The sequence below is a fragment of the Tachysurus vachellii genome, chromosome 2, assembly GCF_030014155.1.
Source record: "Tachysurus vachellii isolate PV-2020 chromosome 2, HZAU_Pvac_v1, whole genome shotgun sequence".
Lineage (NCBI taxonomy): Eukaryota > Metazoa > Chordata > Actinopteri > Siluriformes > Bagridae > Tachysurus > Tachysurus vachellii.
Genome location: NC_083461.1, coordinates 40,350,961 through 40,369,288, shown reverse-complemented (window position 1 = coordinate 40,369,288; position 18,328 = coordinate 40,350,961). Strand labels below are relative to the sequence as shown.

The following is an 18,328-nucleotide window of genomic DNA, read 5'->3' as shown; positions in this document are numbered from 1 at the left end:
GCTATGCGGATGACACTCAGGTCTATTTGCCTGTCAAACGAAATTCTGTGGGTCTTGAATCTCTTATGGCATGTTTGGCAGATGCAAAGGCTTGGCTTTCCTTAAATTTTTAATGAAAAGAAAACTGAAATTATAGTTTTTAGTCCATCTGAATTTTCAAATTCCCAGAAACTAGATTTGTTAGGAATCTTTGTGTCTGAAATCATGGGTAAAATATCTTGGTTTCATTTTTGATGATGGTTTAAAGTTTGACCGACAAATAAATTCAGTCGTCAAAGCTTGCTTTTTTCAGCTGCGTCTACTTTCTAAAGCTAAGCCTTTTCTTTCTTTTAAAGATTTTGAAAAAGTTATTCATGTTTTTATTTCATCTAGGCTGGACTACTGTAACTGGCTTATTTTGGGATCAGCCAGACAGCTTTATCCCTTTTGCAGCTTGTTCAAAATGCTGCGGCTCGACTCTTGTGTGGGGTAAAAAAGAGGGAACATATTACTCCTATTCTACGCTCACTACACTGGTTGCCCGTTTGTTTTAGAGTGGATTTTAAAATTTTGCTCCTTGTTTATAAATCTCTGAATGTTTTGCCCCCCCTTATCTCAGTGAGTTACTGACTGAGTATCAACCTACTAGATCCCTTCAGTCTTCCAACCAGGATCTATTGTTTACACCAAAGTCGAGACTTAAGTGCAGGGGTGATTGTGCTTTTTGTATTGCTGCCCCCAGGCTCTGGAACACATTGCCACTGTCCATTAGACAAGCCTCTTAATATTTTTAAGTCCAGTTGTGGACTTTTGAAAAGACATTTTTATTTTCAAAAGCATATGGCTGATGGGATGTTTGTACGATTTTCTGTTTGTTTGTTGTGTGTTTTTTCTGTTCTTAATGACCTAATGGAAAGCACATTGGTCGACGGAAGTTGAAATTATTTGTGCTATATAAATAAATTGTCATTGTCACATTATTCATTAGCTAATGGGGTCCCTCTATTCCTTGACCCTTATTCCATTGGTTTTAATAAACTACTAGTATATCATCTAAATTATTAGGCCTGTTTACACACTCTCTAATGCCCCTTGATATTCCTGAGGTCCCGTAGGTTTTGCTAACAGAACAATTATAATGATCCCTGTACTGTCAGGATCAGCCCGGTCTTTGGCCATGTGCTTTTGTTTATGTTCTGTGTTCACGTGTCTGCCCCACCCATGTCTCATCCTCCCTGCCTCTGCACACCTGTTCCTCATGTGTCTAATTGTGATTTAGTATTTAGTCGAGCCGCATTGTCTTAAGCAGCGTGGAATCCTCTTTTGTTGTCATCTGTTGTTGTGTGTCATAGTCTGTGTTCCTGTTTCTTGTTTTTTAAGTTATTAAATCTGTTTATTTTATGCTATCCTGCATTTGGGTCTGTTTTTATCCCTGCGTCACTGACTGAAGGATTCCGCCACTTTAAGACCCAGCAGGATAGCAGGGCCTCTGCTCGGCTGTGGACGTCACCCGGTCCTTCTGCTCGGCTGTGGACGTCGCTCGGCCCTCCTGTTCGCCATGTGCCTTGCTCCCGCCACCTGCCTCGCCATATGCCTTGCTCCCCCCACCTGCCGCACAGTGTGCCTCGCTCCACCCTCCTGGACCTTGTCGGGACTGTCATTAAGACAGATTGGCGTGTCGGGAGCCGCGCCTCAAGGGGGGGTACTGTCAGGATCCAGCCAAGACTTTGGCCACATGCTTTTGTTTATGTACTGTGCTTACGTGTCTGCCCCACCCTTGTCTCATCCTCCCCGCCTCTGCACAACTGTTCCTCATGTGTCTAATTGGGATTTAGTGTTTAAACCTCTGTTGTTGTCATCTGTTGTCACGTGTCCTAGTCCGTGTAACTGTTTCGTGTTTTTTAAGTTATTAAATCCACTTATTTTACGCTATCCTGCATTTGAGTCTGTTTTTATCCCCGCGTCACTGACATGTATATCCTTATTATGTTCCTCTTATGGTTTGTCAATTTTTTTTTTGAACATAGTCTCATTATGATAATCAGTTGCGTTTACGCAACATCCATATATTGTTTTATTTTGGTTGTTCCTGCAGTGTTTTCCAGCAGTATTCCATATGTGTGTTCCATATCTGTCCCAATCATTTTTTGTGCAGTAGGTTTCACCACCTGAAGTTCCCATGCCACATGCTGGGATTGAGATTGTTAGGTTGGCACATGTCACCTAATTTGCCTCTTTGTTTGGGATCCCTACACTAAAATGATTAGGGTGTAGAGTTAACAGAAGGATGTTAGCTTTTTCCATGTATATGGGGTTGGTATAGTTAAGATGTCCTTCTCTATCTTCCCTACTAGTTTGTACTGGAGCTATAGGTGTATTTTCCGCTCCTATCTGGACTTCTATGTCCACTGAGCCTTACAACAGGGTGGTGACCTTTTCTATAGTTATTGGTATCCAACTACATCTATTCTTTACTATTTGATAAATCTTTCCTATGATTGCCCCATACATTTTTATGACTGTGGAGTGCTCAGTTACATTTACTAATTTTGTGGTATATATGTTCCAATGTAGTTTCCATTTGGTGTCATTTCCTTTATTAATAATCTCTATTTTATCCAATTGTTTTTTAGTCAAATTTCTGGATGAATTTGTTGTCTTAAATAAGTTAACTATAATGTAGGTACTGTCATTGTTGTTTTTATTGTATGTCTGCTGTTACCCCCTCTAGGGTTCTATAGAGTCATAGCACAGTTGGGCCTACAGATCTCTTTACCGTTACAATGATTCTCTCAGCTTTCTCCTGTTCTTCCAGGGAGGGCTGGAAGCAGATCCCTCTGACTGCTTGGAATGATACTAAAACAGATCCTCTTCAATATGATCATTATTTCCCTTCCCAGCGAATTTAGCCTAGTCTTTTCAGGCTTGACTCTGTTTGGAGGGCCATAGATTTGCGAATCTATTTGACTCCAGGGAACCAATGTTCCTTCACTGTTCTGTGATTCTCCTTCTCCAAGGAGTTTCACCATTATGTCCATAAGTAGGAACCTATCCCACTTCTCCGGGCTTGTTTTACACCAAATTATTCCAGTCATTTCTCCTTTTACTCTACGTTTTCTAGAGCTTTCTGACAATATAGTGGTGTTAGTTGCCTGAACAATCGAATCCATCCATCCATCCATTTTCTACCGCTTATCCGGGGCCGGGTCGCGGGGGCAGCAGTCTAAGCAGGGATGCCCAGACTTCCCTCTCCCCAGACACCTCCTCCAGCTCTTCCGGGGGAATACCAAGGCGTTCCCAGGCCAGCCGAGAGACATAGTCCCTCCAGCGTGTCCTAGATCTTCCCCGGGGCCTCCTCCCGGTTGGACATGCCTAGAACACCTCCCCAGGGAGGCGTCCAGGAGGCATCCGGAACAGATGCCCGAGCCACCTTAGCTGACTCCTCTCGATGTGGAGGAGCAGCGGCTCTACTCTGAGCTCCTCCCGAGTGACCGAGCTCCTCACCCTACTCTAAGGGAGCGCCCAGCCACCCTGCGGAGGAAACTCATTTCGGCCGCCTGTATCCAGGATCTTGTCCTTTCGGTCATGACCCAAAGCTCATGACCATAGGTCAATCCCCTCCTCGAACCGCCACCTTATTGTGGTGGAGGGGTTTGCGTGCCTGAATGATCCTAGGAGCTATGTTGTCTGGGGCTTTCTGCCCCTGGTAGGGTCTTCCAAGGCAAACAGGTCCTGGGTGACAGGCCAGACAAAGAGCGGTTCAAAAACCCCTTATGAGTAATTCAATAGCAAGGTCCGTGACGTCGCCCGGTATGGCGCAACCGGGGCCCCACTCTGGAGCCAGGCCCGGGGTTGGGGCTCACATGCGAGCGCCTGGTGGCCGGGTCTTACCCCACGGGGCCCGGCTGGGCTCAGTCTGAAGAAGCGACGTGGGGCCGATCTCCTGTTGGCCCACCACCTGCAGGAGGAACCGTAAGGGGTGGGGGCCTCGGCGACCCAATCCCCGGACACAGAATCTGGCTCTAGGGACATGCCTGAACAATCGAATGATTCACATTAATCATGGTTGCTAGGATGTCCCTTTTTTGGTCTACAGTCTTTCTTCTGGATGACCTGTAGCCTGCAATGAAAGCTGATGGAGTCTCTGTTCCATCCTTTCTTGGTCTCTTCTTGGTATTAGTGGGTTATAGCCCTCCAGGCTTTGTCCACCTTGTCCATGCCATTCTTGGCTTAACATGCCCTCATTATCATATACTAGATAGTCCTTTGATGTCTATAAGTCTGATCAGCCCTTAACATCCTTCTGACTTTCTGATGGTAAATAGAGGCCTAAAGCTTCTTTGTCCAGCCACCCTTTGTCCTGCAATGCCTTACACTTTGTGCATGTATCTAGGCTTCTTCCATCAAATGAACATTGGCACTTGTTGCCCTTTGTTCCATAATAATCTTTGCATTTGCTACACTTTAGACAATTGCATGGAATGGACTCTTCTATTTCCATCAGTGTCACTTTAGGGTACTTTACCCTACACCCTCCACAACACGTAATGTTAGATATGGCACAGTCTCCTATTCCTTTGTCTGGAGGTTTCGGAAGATTCAGTTCTTTATTCTTGTGCCATATACTAACAAACCAGGGAGAACTTGGGTGTTAAGTGGGAGGTGCCATACCATCCTCAATTCGGACAGTAACATCTTTATTCAAGGCCTGACATAGGTCTTGAATATTTTCTAGAGTACTAACGTACATTTTGCCAGCATCCGTAATTCCGTATCCTGCCCCTTGAGACTGATAGGCCAGGGGGAATCTTTGATACCCAATGTATCGAAAGTGTCTTACTCATTTCTTTTCTGCGATGAAGGCTTTCAACTCTTTTTGGTATGGATATTTTCTTAGTTCCTTTTACCTAGTTGAACATACAATTTTTCTTCTTATTGTCTTGATTTAACTGTTATTCTTCCCCGTATGGGCCACCATAATGTAATTGTACTGACCTGCGTGTCCCTTAGTGACAAATGATCCTGTCCTGTTTGAACAAAGCTCCGACAGACCCACTAAGGAGTGTGTCCTGTGTTTTGTACGAGTAAGCTGCTATCATGGCAGACAGTATTAATCAAGACTGGTCTTACCTTGGAGTGGGTTGGCCTTCGAAGCCTCAGCGTCTTCAAAGGATCCTCTTCAAGCTCTTCTACCTAGTCTATTGTTTGAATTTTAGATGAAGGAGTCAGACTTAGACCTTCTTGTCTTTTCAGGGTCCTCACAATGGGAGGCCTTGTTTTTATTTAAAGCAATGTAATACAAATAAGTGTATGTAATTATAAGTGTTTTTAATTCATATTCCATTGTTTCATTTCTGTAACCAAATTTCCTATTTTCAGAAGTTTACTGGCAAACAGAAGCTGCTTCTGTTCCTTGTTTTTTAGCATTTAGCTTCTCTACATTTCTTCCCTTTTTCCTTTCTTTAACATTTTTGTTCACTTTGATTTGAATAGGAATTTACCCTAGAGTGCATTTAGGCTGTATCTTAGTTTTAAGTTGAGGTTGGGGGGATCCATGAATCCTACAACTCCATTTTCTCCTATGATCATCCTATTACCTTTTGGGGATAATCTCACAACACACACACACACACACACACACACACACACACAAACACACACACACAGACACTCAAGTGAACGCTCACTTTTCCAGTGTCGTAATTACACATTTCCTGAGGGGATGTTATGAAGCTGCAGTGAGTGAAGGAAGTTTGTTTGTGTGTGTGTGTGTTTTGTGTGTGGGTGTGTGTGTTTGTGTGTGTGTGTGTTTTGTGTGTATTACAGATTCTTCCCTCAACATAACTTTCATTTTAGAAAATGAAATGATTTTGTTTTCCTGACATTTTAAACTAATTAAATAATTAAGTAATTTGCATGATATGTTTATTATTTATATAAATATTATAAACATTTTTAATTATCTTGTCTAATTCAGGATTAAATTCTGGCTGAAACTGAATATGCAGGAACGTTTTACATGACAGGACTTCCACATTCTGTTATCACTCACACACTCACACACACACAGACACATCCACACACACACACTCACACACACACACACACTCACACACACTCACTCACTCACACACACATCCACACACACACACTCACAGACACACAGTATAAAACCCTGCTCATGTACACAGTGTTTTAACAGAGAACATTCACAGTCACACTTCTCTGTAGAACGAGTAACACTCTTCTAACATTCCTGAGCTCACGTCATTACTAACATCTTAAAGGCATCAGAAAACTCACAGACGGATAAAAAGTGCAGTGTTTCGTTCTTCATTCTTACAGAGATGGCAACCTGGATGATTGTGCTGTTTGTGTCAATGTCTGGAAGCCTCTCTCTTTCTGAACGAGGTAGGACTCATTTCATCTTATTCATGAGAACTTTATGAATAATTAAGGAATAAACTAACGTCTAATAAAACCCCATGTTACCGTCTGTAGAACCAGAACATTTCAGTCCACGGAGCTGCAAAGAGCTGATGCTCAGATATAAGACGAATGAAGGTTTGTGTGAAAATGATTTCTTATAAAACAGCAGAAAAATCCAAATTCAGAACGTAACTCAGAACATGAGGTTGATTATTTTGTCCCTGTTCCTGCAGATGGACTTTATTACCTGACCACGGCGAGCGGTGTGGTGTATCAGACCTACTGTGATATGACCACAGCAGGAGGAGGATGGACTTTGGTGGCCAGTGTTCACGAGAACAACATGTATGGGAAATGCACCACCGGTCAGTGCTCCAGCTTCATCTCTTCATTTTAATACAATTCAGCTAACGTTTATCTAACGCTCCTCTAACCTTTCTCTAATCTAAAGGAGATCGCTGGTCCAGTCAGCAGGGTAACAGTCCGGACGTACCTGAAGGAGACGGCTCGTGGAGTAACACCGTCACATTCGGCACTGCAGAAGCCGCAACCAGCGACGACTTTAAGGTCCAAATCCAAATAAATTAACACACAAACCTGAACACATGAGAGACTGGAAAAAATATCATTAAAGTATTGTCACATTTACACTCATCTCAACATCGAGCTCCAAATATACACTCACAGTGTTCAGTACAAACCTCATTCCCACATGAGCAGATGATTCTTCCTCCTCTTCTTCACCCTCTTACTTTATCCCACAGAATCCTGGGTATTATGACATCACAGCGAAGGACGTAGCAGTGTGGCACGTTCCTAATAACGAACAAGTAAAGCGCTGGAAACTAACATCGTTCCTGCGTTACCACACGGAGACCCAATTCCTCAACAGCTACAAAGGAAACCTCTACAATCTCTTCAAGGTGACACAACACACTTATCCCTTACTGGGAGAAAGGAATGCTGACAAATATATAGCTACAAACTGACGCTAACTACTTATACATTCCTACCATCAAGTCTTTAGCTGATATCACTGCTCTAACTGTCTTATATCACTCCTCTAACATTCCTCTAACGCTTCCCTAACGTTCCTCCAACGTTCTTCTTATGCTTCTGCAACGTTCCTCTAACATTACTCTAACATTTCTATAATGCTGCCCTATCGCTTTCCTAATGTTCCCATAACGTTTCCCTCACACTCCACTAATGTTCCTTCAACATTCCTCTAACGCTCCTCTAACATTTCTCTAACGTTCCCCTAACGTTCCTCCAACATTCCTGTTGAACAGTGTACATTTACTGACTTTACATTAATTCAGTCTTCTCCTGATTTCAGCAATTCCCAGTGAAATACAACGTAGGACGTTGTCCTGATAACCACGGCCCCTCTATTCCTGTAGTGTATGATGTTGGAGACGCCACATCCAACCACAACCTGTTTGGACCCAACGTCAGAGGTGGAGTATAGAAGATAATTGACATGACAGTTTCGCTGTGCTTAGATGTGTTAGATGGTTGTTACTAGAGATGAGCCGGATACTCGGCTGAATGAGTATCCGGTACGGATAAAGCACTTCTGCCGAGTACGAATATTATACGAGCAATACGAGTCAATATCTGTGCTCGGATTGAATGAAAATCATCATTGGGTAGCTGATTGTGTCAGCGTTCTGTGATAGGCTAGTCACAGCGCCCCTCCCCTACAGTGATAGGCTAGTCACAGCGCCCCTCCCCTACAGTGATAGGCTAGTCACAGTGCCCCTCCCCTACAGTGATAGGCTAGTCACAGCGCCCCTCCCCTACACACATACAGATGTATTGTGTTGCTGTGTCTCGCTCTGCTCACTCACAGTCACACACAGAACAGCTCTCTGTCTCTCCCTCAGTCACTCGGGTTCGCGGGTCTTTTCCGTTAACGTTTAGGGTTTCTTCAGCTTTTTACTTCGGGTTGTAACGTTAATAATACGTACTTACTAACCAGTAGATTTCTGGTAAACGTGGGTTCGTTCAGACGTGATGCTTGCTTCTCTGCCTGTCGGACATTTTTTTTCTTTTTTAAACCTTCAGCTGTCTCTAACCAGTAACCAGACACTGAGTGTCTGACACGTTTTTGCTGTATTTCATAAAAACATAAAAGGTAGTAAGCTAGTGTTATAAATATTACAAATAAATTATTAAGCTACACACACTCACACACACACACACACACACACACACCTGGTGTGGAAATAAAGAAATAAAAATTACATTACATTACGTTCATTACATTTTACTTCATAACTGCAAAACTTGTTCTGTAATATAGTTCGTTTGCTATCGTGATCAAAACCATTGATCTGAAGCTCAATCCTGATGCTGTCCTGTAAATATTTTTCTAATCAGCAATAAATATAACAATTTCTGATCAACCCATATCAATTGCATGCTTAAAATAACCGGTTAAAGCCCGGCCCATTTCAAGACAAGCCCCGCCTACTTCCGGGTTTGGCCCCACCCACTCCGAATACAGATACAGATACAGATAATGCTGTACTCGCTCATCCCTAGTTGTTACCATAGTAACCTTGTATTCTGACAGGTCTGAGTATTTTAATCATTTATAAATATATATCTTAATGCCTCCTCAGCGTATACCAAGCCTGGATTCATCACATTCCGACCGATAAATACAGAAAGGGCGGCGATGGCGATCTGTTTGGGAGTCAAACCAACAGACTGCAACACAGAACACGTGAGAATGAACCTTGTTCAGTTCAAACTTTAATTAAATCACCAGGAGCCTGGGCTTCATTAGGGTCTAATTAATACTGCTAATATTATTAACGTCCATGGGACTTCTGAGATAAAGTTTGTTTCTACAGAAACACATCTGCCCCTTCCAGATCCTTAGTCACTTCAAATTCAAATGTGTGTGTGTGTGTGTGTGTGTCTGTGTGTGTGTGTATGTGTGTGTGTGTGTAGTCCTGTATAGGAGGAGGTGGATATTTTCCTGAAGGGTCTCCAAGGCAGTGTGGTGATTTCCCCGCATTTGACTGGAATGGTTACGGTACTAACACCGGCTGGAGCGCCAGTAAACAGGTGACCGAGGCGGCGGTGCTCATCTTCTACCGCTGAGACACTGAACATATATCAGACCTTCAGGAACCTATCAGAATTCTGTTAAACAAATTACAGTTTAACCAAATAAATGATTTTCAACTCTGTCTCTGAAAACTGTCTTTTTTTAACTGTATCTGCATCATGATGTATTATGACAGTTGTATTCTACATTGTAAGATGGTACATTGTTAGATTTACGACCAGCTGCCCTTGGTTTGACTGCACCCAGTTGTGGAGGTCAGTACCCAAACCCCCAGGTTCTTTTGGTTCTGTGTGGTCCCACTAAAATCTAAGCAGCCAAAAGCTACAACTGAGCCCTGTTTTAATGACAGATCTCGGGCACTCAGGTGAGAGTGTCGAAGAGCTGAACGTAGGTGGAAGTAGGACAAACTGTAAGTATCGCTTCAAATGCTATAAGATTGTTGGTGTAATTATCAGAACACCATTAAAGAGGTGTCGACTGTCATAACCCATGTGTGCTCTTTAATACAATCGACTCGGTTCTTAAGGACCCACAGTCTGCTTGCTTGGAAGACTCTTCTGAGTCGTGTAATAACTTTCTTCAGTTTTATATGGACAACGTGGCCACTATCAGGGCTCTTATCCCTCCTACTGTTACTGACCCCTTCGTCTCTGTTCCATGCTGTGTTGATTGTGGTGCTTCATATTAACCCCTCAGGTTCCCCCGTGATGCTGTTCCCCCTCAATTGTTTAAAGAGTTTTCCCCTTCTATAAGGCAATTGGTCCTCAGTATCATTAACAGCTTATCTTCTGGTGTGGTTCCTATTGATTTTAAACATGCAGTAGTACAACCATATATTAAGAAACCTGGTCTAGGCCACTCTTTACTAGCTAACTTCAGACCTATCTCCAGACTGCCCTTTCTTTCTAAGGTCTTAGGAAATATTGTCTATACAGACCTGAAATCATTTCTGGATGAAGATCACATCCTGGAGTTTTTCCAGTCTGGCTTTAAAACACTGCACAGCACAGAGTCAGCCTTGTTAAGGGTTTTTAATGACATCCTCATTGCTTCTGATGCTGGTGATTTTGTCATCCTCGTCCTGCTGGACCTAACAGCTGCCTTTGATACAGTTGACTATTGCAATTTAATATCTCATCTAGGTCAACTTGTGGGTGTCTGTGGCCCTGTTTTAGAGTGGTTCAGGTCCTACCTAACAAATAGGACTTTTTCTGTGGGTATAAGTGGTCTAGAATCCCCCACTACTCCCTTGTTCTACAGGGTTCCACAGGGCTCGGTTCTGGGGCCATTACTCTTTTCGGTTTATCTGCTTCCCCTGGGATCCATCCTTAGACACCATGGGATTTCCTTTCACCGTTATGCAGATGATACCAAAATCTTCATACCTCCTTGAAAGACATGAATCCTCTGTTGCACTTCTCCTTTCATGTCTTGATGACATTTTAAATTTGATGTCAGTTTAAAGTATTAAACTATTATTTGTTTTTAAATCTTTAAATGGTCAGACCCTGACATATCTTACAGAGTCCTGCCCATTCACTCAGGTCAGCTGATCAATTGCTTCTGGACACCAAAAGGTCAAAGAGGAAGCTTAGAGGAGACAGAGGCAATGGTACAACTTGCCTCTGTTCATCAGACAGGCACCCAATGTTTCATTGTTTTAAAACTGGTTAAAAACACATTTCTATTCCCTTTTTTACTATTTAATTATTATATTATCTGTATTTTATGATGTAAGCACTTTGTGTTCAGCTTTGGCTGTTTTAAAAGTGCTTTATAAATAAAGTATTATTATTATTATTATTATGACAGCTTCATTATTCCAGCAAAGAGCCACAGAGCTGTTGAATCCTGCAATCTGATTGGTCAGATGCTGTGGATAAATTTTCTATATTCATATTGATATTAATTATTAGATTAGAATCACAATTCAGATCTTATTTTTGTTCTCTACAGTAAAACTTTCTCCTTAATGTGTTGTTTTTTTCTGGACATGTTTTTCAGAACCTGAGAACATCCACACCAATAAAGGTCAATAAAAATTCCATAAGAAGTTTGAAAGAGATTTTAATGTCAAAAAGTCAAACTTGTACATAACTGTAACATACCAAACGGCTCCAGAGCCCTCATTCAGTGTTTCTCATCACAAACACAAAGCGAACCGATTCACTGACTCCTCGATTCATTGATTCATCAACTCATCGATTCATCACATGAAAGCAAAGTAAGAAATACATGTTCCTCATTTAGTGCAGAATAAACGCCGTTAGCATGCCGTTCAGGTTAAAGTTCATGGCCGTCTCTCCGTGTGTGACGGTACGTGAGAAGAGTGCTGGTTAAAAAAAGCTTGGAGATGATTAATGAATCAGTTAAAGAGAAACGTGCATTAGAAAAAGGAGAAGATACAGAGGAGTTCATGTACACCCTGAACTGTACAGGAATAATTACACACTGCTCTAGAACAGCAGGTTTTAACCTAGATAGAACACACACACAGTCATATTTTAGTTTAGGTTTTTTTAACGAAAGTATCGACCATTTTTTGGCTTTGGATCTCCAGAGTCCAGTCTGAAGCTCAAAATAAAAGAAACAATGACAGAACTGAGGTGAAAGGAACAATTCTGTAAAAAAATGAAGCTCTCCGTTCCTCTAAACGTAATCCATCAGCCGAATGTTCGGTTCCACTAAAGCTATCAGGCTAATGCTAATGATGCTAACAAGATCGCTTTTTAAGCAGCTTGTTTAAATCCCACACTCGTCTCAGGAGTCTTCAGATGGTTCTGTAACACTAACAACAAACAGGCAGATTCATCAACACAAGCTCCGCCCTCAGATTTTAGGCCGCGCCCATACCTGAGTGTGACACTGGTGTGGAGTGACACCAGACTGTGTGCTGAGGAAGAAAGTTCATTTCTCTCTGTGACTTTATCCTTCTGTCTGTGTTTGAGATTCAGAAACCATGTCACTAAAATGGTGGCCATAAACTGCTGCAACTTGTTAGCATTAACCTAGCAGTTACTGACTGAACTGTTCCTTTAACCTCTCAAATTAGACCCAAACTTTACACTCAGAAGAACATGTTCCATCAGGGTTCTTCACAAGGTTCTACTTAGGAACAAAGCAAAGAATCCTTTAAGGTGCTGGATGAACTTGTTCTTCATATGGCAATGAATAGAAATTTTGCAAAAGCAGTTAAATAAAAGAGAAGACAAAAGAGAGCAAGAAAAATAAAAAGAAAACTGGAAAAAAGTCTGAAATAAGCAACATGTTAGTGATAAATCAACTGACCTACCCTAAGCCCCGCCCACTCATACATCAACTGACTGACACCGACACATCTACATCAACTTGACTGATTCTGAGCCACGCCCACGCAGCCTGTAACACATGTCTTTGTACTGGAGGAGAAAATTGAAGAACCAGGAGGAAAGAATGGGGAGAAGATGAAACTCCACACACTCAGGGCTGAGGCAGGGATCAAAACCCCAAGGGGTAAAGTTTGGGGGAATTTCTGCAGAACATTGTGGAACCACCAAAGGCTCCAAGTAGAACTTCTTTATGAAATCTAAATTTCTTCACCAGTTTGAAGAACCCTGAATTATCCAGAAAGCTGGAGGAATCTAGGACACAAAGCACTTTCCAGTCTGTCCCTGTTATGTAGAACCGTGAATCTGACGGTTCTGATTTCAGAGACTGTTATTAGGGAAACAGGGCGGGGCTTGTGATTGTGAAAGGGGTGGGGCTTGTGATTGGTCAGTTAAAAACATGATTTATGATGAAAATACATCATGAAATTAAGCTGTTATTTATAATAAAATAAAAAGAGTGATTTGGAGATCCTGTACCTGGACACACACACACTTTTTTTTTAAAGAGATTAAATCCCTTTTGGATCTATTTTTTCTATTAAAATTAGCGTTAGCTTACAAGCATGCAGTGTCATCTTTACAGAAATTTGGTTTACCTACATTAAAAAAAATAAAAACCAACAAACAAAAAAAAAAACAGATGAATTTTGTTATCGTAATGTTTTAATATTTAATGCCCTGAAACTCTGTATGCACTTAAATGGAGGATTAGTTTATAGTCCAATAATGTGTGAAGATTAAGCAGGCAAAATGCTACAGCTAATTCCTCTTACAATGGCTAATATGTAGTGTGTGTGTGTGTGTGTGTGTGTGTTGTAGTTGTTGTTGAAGAAAACGTGGCTAATGAAGAAATTACAGTTCCTTTTTCACTCCGTTTTGTTTCTCTGTTTTGTTGTGTTTTTTTTTTCAGTCTTTTTACGAACATCGTCCAGTGAAATCTCCCAGTTTTATGTTCGTCATCCATGAAATAAAGAAACGGAAGAAAAATACTGTATTTTGATCCTCGTTTGTCTACTGATTTTATAAAAGATGATTTGAAGAGCATTTGAATACTTACATTTGATTGGTTAAGTGCTAAATGATTGTTTTAACTTTTTTTTTAACTTCACACTTCACGTCTCTGATTGGCTGCGCGGTCACATGTCCTGAATTCTCTCAGCAACAGGTGCCCTTGGGTCAGCAGGGGCGGAGCTTAATATAAACTTGTTCTGCCGTTTGCAAACTTCATGGAAACCTCAGGATCATTTAGCATGCTCAATTATTTACTTTTCACGCTACACTAGTTTTTGAAAGCTAACTAACTTCCACTGATTAGCTAACATTAGCGCTGTGCTGCATGAAGGAAGCTTAGCGATTGCTCTGTTGAACTAAAAGTCTTATGCTAACACCTCATGAAGTCTGTGATTGGTTGACTGTCTACCACATTTAACCTAAGATCCACCCACAGTGATCCATAGACACCTGTCAGTCAAAATCAGGATGTGTGCAGTGGTCCTTCTGACATAAGAAATGCTGTTCACTGGCTGAAATCACACACATGTCTAAATGTTTTATTTTTTGTTAAAACTAGGAATCTTAAACTAGCTTCATGATGTAATCAGATTATATTAGCTAAATATGAACAGCTAGCTGGATGACAGCTCACTGAAATGAGGTGATAAATACAGATCCCTAATTAGCATTGCAGATGTCAGTTAGATACCTACAGTCACTCAGAAAACTAAAGTTAGCTTAGCGCTGTAATTCTTAGTTCTTGATGACGTCAGAGGAGACCACCACGTCCACCAGGTCCACCATGGTCAGGTCTGTTGAAGCACTCTCTCTCTCTCCCTCTCTCTCTCTCTCTCTGTCTCTCTCTCTTTCTTCACAGCTCCCCCAGGAGACCCAACATGCAGCTTGTTACTTTTAACGCCTTTTAAAGAGCCCTAATTCAGTTTATAAACTCGTTTCACATCCTCTAGTTTTCAGATTTTTTCCCATCTGCAGATCAAACATGCAATGTTCAACAGTTTTTCTTCAACAGTTCGCAGCTCGTCTGTGAGACGATTCGGTACGGATCCTCAGCTCAGCTTTCGTTTTTCATCCACAGAAATAATGGAATGAGAAACATTCAGTTCCAGAGCAAAAGTCCAGAAGTTCCTGAAACTCATCCTGAGCAGGAGATGAATCTCACTCCAGGTTTGAGTTTGTGGCTCAGGTACAAACTCATTGTGCAGAAAAGACCTGGTAGCTCAGGGTAGAATTCACAGTTCAAGTAGCTCAAATGTGGACCTCAAGTTTATACTGGTAGCCCAGTTGATAACTGGTAGGCCAGGTGAGAATTGGTAGGTCAGGTAATACCTGTTCAAGTGAGGACTGGTAGCCCTGGAAATAACTGGTCAGGTGAGGACAGGAAGCCCAGGCGAGATCTGGTCAGGTGAGGACAGGAAGCCCAGGCAAGATCTGGTCAGGTGAGGACAGAAAGCCCAGGTGAGATCTGGTCAGGTGAGGACAGGAAGCCCAGGTGAGATCTGGTCAGGTGAGGACAGGAAGCCCAGGCGAGATCTGGTAGCTCAGCTGAGTTCATGCTGTAAACTCACTGTGCAGGTCTACTGGTATGTCATGTAAGAATCTGTAGCTCAGGTGGATTAGTAACTTAGGTGAAAATTGGTAGATTAGATGTGTTTTAATAACTCGGGCAAGAACTGGAAGCTGTGTTTTGGAAGTCAGGTGAGAGGTTTGAGGTGTGGTGTGTGAGGAGCTCAATACTTTGTATCTCAGGGGGAAATGGGAGAGTTTGTAGTTTCAGGTGTTTCACATTTCAGATCTTGGAGGTGAATTCCAAATTCAGGTTTGAAGCCAAATCCTAGTAGCTCAGGTCTGAATTTGTTGCTTAGATCAGATTTTGTAGCTAAGACACCAAATTTTCTTTTAAAGTTCAGATTCTTAGCTCAGTGCTAGGCTCATATTCCTCAGAGCTATCTTCATATCTCAGGTCCAGGTTTGTAGCTCAGATGCTTTCTTGGAACTTCCTGTTTGATCTCAGGGTTCAAATAAGACCTCAATGCAAATACAAAGGTTAGCTGAGTTTTTATCTCAGGTGCAAATTCGTGTCTCAGTTGGAAGTCTGTGTTCGTGTCTCAGGTGTGAGTTTGTGTCTCAGGTTTGAATTTGTGTCTTAGGTGCTCCTTACAGATAGACCTCCCTGCGTGATAGTGTCAGGCATGATGTTGTTTTGAAGTCTCCGCCCCCTGCCCGGGTCAGTGGAATAACCTCGTGTGGGCGGGGCACCTCTGAGTCGTCGCCATGGCATTGACCTCCAAACCTAGCGCTGCTAAAGGTGTCATAGGATGCTGATGTCATCTTGCGGTTCAGCAGATTTCGATTGTGATCTCCTATGTTCCTGTTGCGGTCTCCGTGGCGACGGCTGGCAAGTGGATCTCCATTAGCCAGAGGACTGCGTGTATCATTGGCTCCGCCCCCTCCACTGCCTTGGTCTGAGCCGTCATCCTCCTCTACTTCTTCTTCCTCTTGATCGCTGTTGTCGTGATTGTTGTTGTCGTCGCCTGCTGATGTGAAGCTGGACATGCGTTGCCGTGGTGCTCCATTGCCTTGGTGTCTCCGTGGTGATGGCTGCACCGGCATCCAGCAGGTGTCAGAGTGGCCATACTCACCACAGTCACGAGTACATTTTCCTGTCAAAGCCACATCAGGGAGCTGCCTCGAGTCTGAGAGAGAGAGAGAGAGAGAGAGAGAGAGAGAGAGAGAGAGAGAGAGAGAGAGAGAGAGAGAGAGAAAGAGAGACAGAGAGAGAGAGAGAGAGAGAGAGAGAGAGAAAGAGAGACAGAGAGCGAAAGAGAAAGAGAGAGAGAGAAAGAGAAAGAGAGACAGAGAGAGAGAGAGAGAGAGAGAGAGAGAGAGAGAGAGAAAGAGAGACAGAGAGAGAGAGAGAAAGAGAGACAGAGAGAGAAAGAGACAGAGAGAGAGAAAGAGAGAGAGAGAGAGAGAGAGAGAGAGAGAGAGAGAGAGAGAGAGAGAGAAAGAATATGTCTGAATAATATGTCTGATTTAGTGAAACTGAGCTGCAGCTTTGCCCTCTAGTGGTCACATAGGAGAATCACAGTTCTAAACTGAAGTTTAAAACACAACTCTGTGTGTGAATGTGTGTGTGTGTGTGTGTGTGTGTGTTTGTGTGTGTGTGTGTGTGTGTAGGTACCGTTCTCCACGTGTTCCTCCTCCCCCACACTCCCCTCAGGTGTTGTTCTCTCGTATCCATCTTCCGGAAGAGACAGAACGCCTATCTTACTGCTCTTACTGCTCGGTGTCTCTGACTCGTCCACCCCACTGTCATAGCAACCAGCATCTGTCGCCACGGAGAACGTCACCCTGCGTAATGGCTGAGGACACACACACACACACACACAGATGTCAAGTTATATTTAACACGTGTTGGAAGTTATTTTGACATGTAAAAAAATCACACATTTCAGTATTATGCAGTAAAAATCTTCAATTAAGGAAGCTCAGAAACATAACACACACTCACACACTCCTTCTCACACACTCACACACATGCACACACTCGTTCTCACACACTCACACACATGCACACACTCCTTCTCACACACACTCACACACTCCTTCTCACACACACACACACACACACATGCACACACTCCTTCTCACAGACACTCACACACATGCACACACTCGTTCTCACACACTCACACACATGCACACACTCCTTCTCACACACTCACACACATGCACACACTCCTTCTCACAGACACTCACACACATGCACACACTCGTTCTCACACACTCACACACATGCACACACTCCTTCTCACACACTCACACACATGCACACTCCTTCTCACACACACTCACACACATGCACACACTCCTTCTCACACACACTCACACACTCCTTCTCACACACACACACACACATGCACACACTCCTTCTCACACACTCACACACATGCACACTCCTTCTCACACACACTCACACACTCCTTCTCACACACACTCACACACATGCACACACTCCTTCTCACACACTCACACACATGCACACTCCTTCTCACACACACTCACACACATGCACACACTCCTTCTCACACACACTCACACACTCCTTCTCACACACACACACACACATGCACACACTCCTTCTCACACACACTCACACACTCCTTCTCACACACACTCACACACATGCACACACTCCTTCTCACACACTCACACACATGCACACACTCCTTCTCACAGACACTCACACACATGCACACACTCGTTCTCACACACTCACACACATGCACACACTCCTTCTCACACACTCACACACATGCACACTCCTTCTCACACACACTCACACACATGCACACACTCCTTCTCACACACACTCACACACTCCTTCTCACACACACACACACACATGCACACACTCCTTCTCACACACACTCACACACATGCACACACTCCT

General features: G+C 42.8%; 2 protein-coding genes across 2 annotated transcripts in view; one reads left to right on the top strand and one right to left on the bottom strand.

Moving 5' to 3' along the window:
* Positions 1 to 6,157: 6,157 nt before the first annotated feature.
* LOC132842027 (intelectin-like) lies at positions 6,158 to 9,614 on the top strand. Its single transcript, XM_060864724.1, has 8 exons — positions 6,158 to 6,390; positions 6,481 to 6,543; positions 6,642 to 6,773; positions 6,860 to 6,975; positions 7,173 to 7,331; positions 7,748 to 7,868; positions 9,039 to 9,142; positions 9,373 to 9,614. Exons 1-8 carry the CDS (start codon positions 6,327 to 6,329, stop codon positions 9,523 to 9,525), a joined length of 912 nt encoding a protein of 303 aa, XP_060720707.1. The 5' UTR covers positions 6,158 to 6,326; the 3' UTR covers positions 9,526 to 9,614.
* A 1,921-nt stretch (positions 9,615 to 11,535) lies between these two features.
* The window catches only part of pcdh7a (protocadherin 7a), a 32,849-nt gene continuing 26,056 nt past the window's right edge, over positions 11,536 to 18,328 (bottom strand). Inside the window, exons 3-4 of the mRNA XM_060864740.1 lie at positions 17,057 to 17,237; positions 11,536 to 16,568 (exon numbers count right to left, since the gene is read on the bottom strand). Coding sequence (XP_060720723.1) covers positions 16,030 to 16,568; positions 17,057 to 17,237 — 720 coding nt within the window. The 3' untranslated portion in view covers positions 11,536 to 16,029. The remainder of the gene's footprint in view (positions 16,569 to 17,056; positions 17,238 to 18,328) is intronic.

Coding starts and splice junctions, on each gene's coding strand:
- LOC132842027 (XM_060864724.1), top strand. CDS start 6,327: ATGGCAACCTGGATGATTGTGCTGTTTGTGTCAATGTCTGGAAGCCTC. Junction 7,332..7,747: donor ACCTCTACAATCTCTTCAAG/GTGACACAACAC, acceptor TCCTGATTTCAG/CAATTCCCAGTGAAATACAA. Junction 7,869..9,038: donor GTTTGGACCCAACGTCAGAG/GTGGAGTATAGA, acceptor ATGCCTCCTCAG/CGTATACCAAGCCTGGATTC.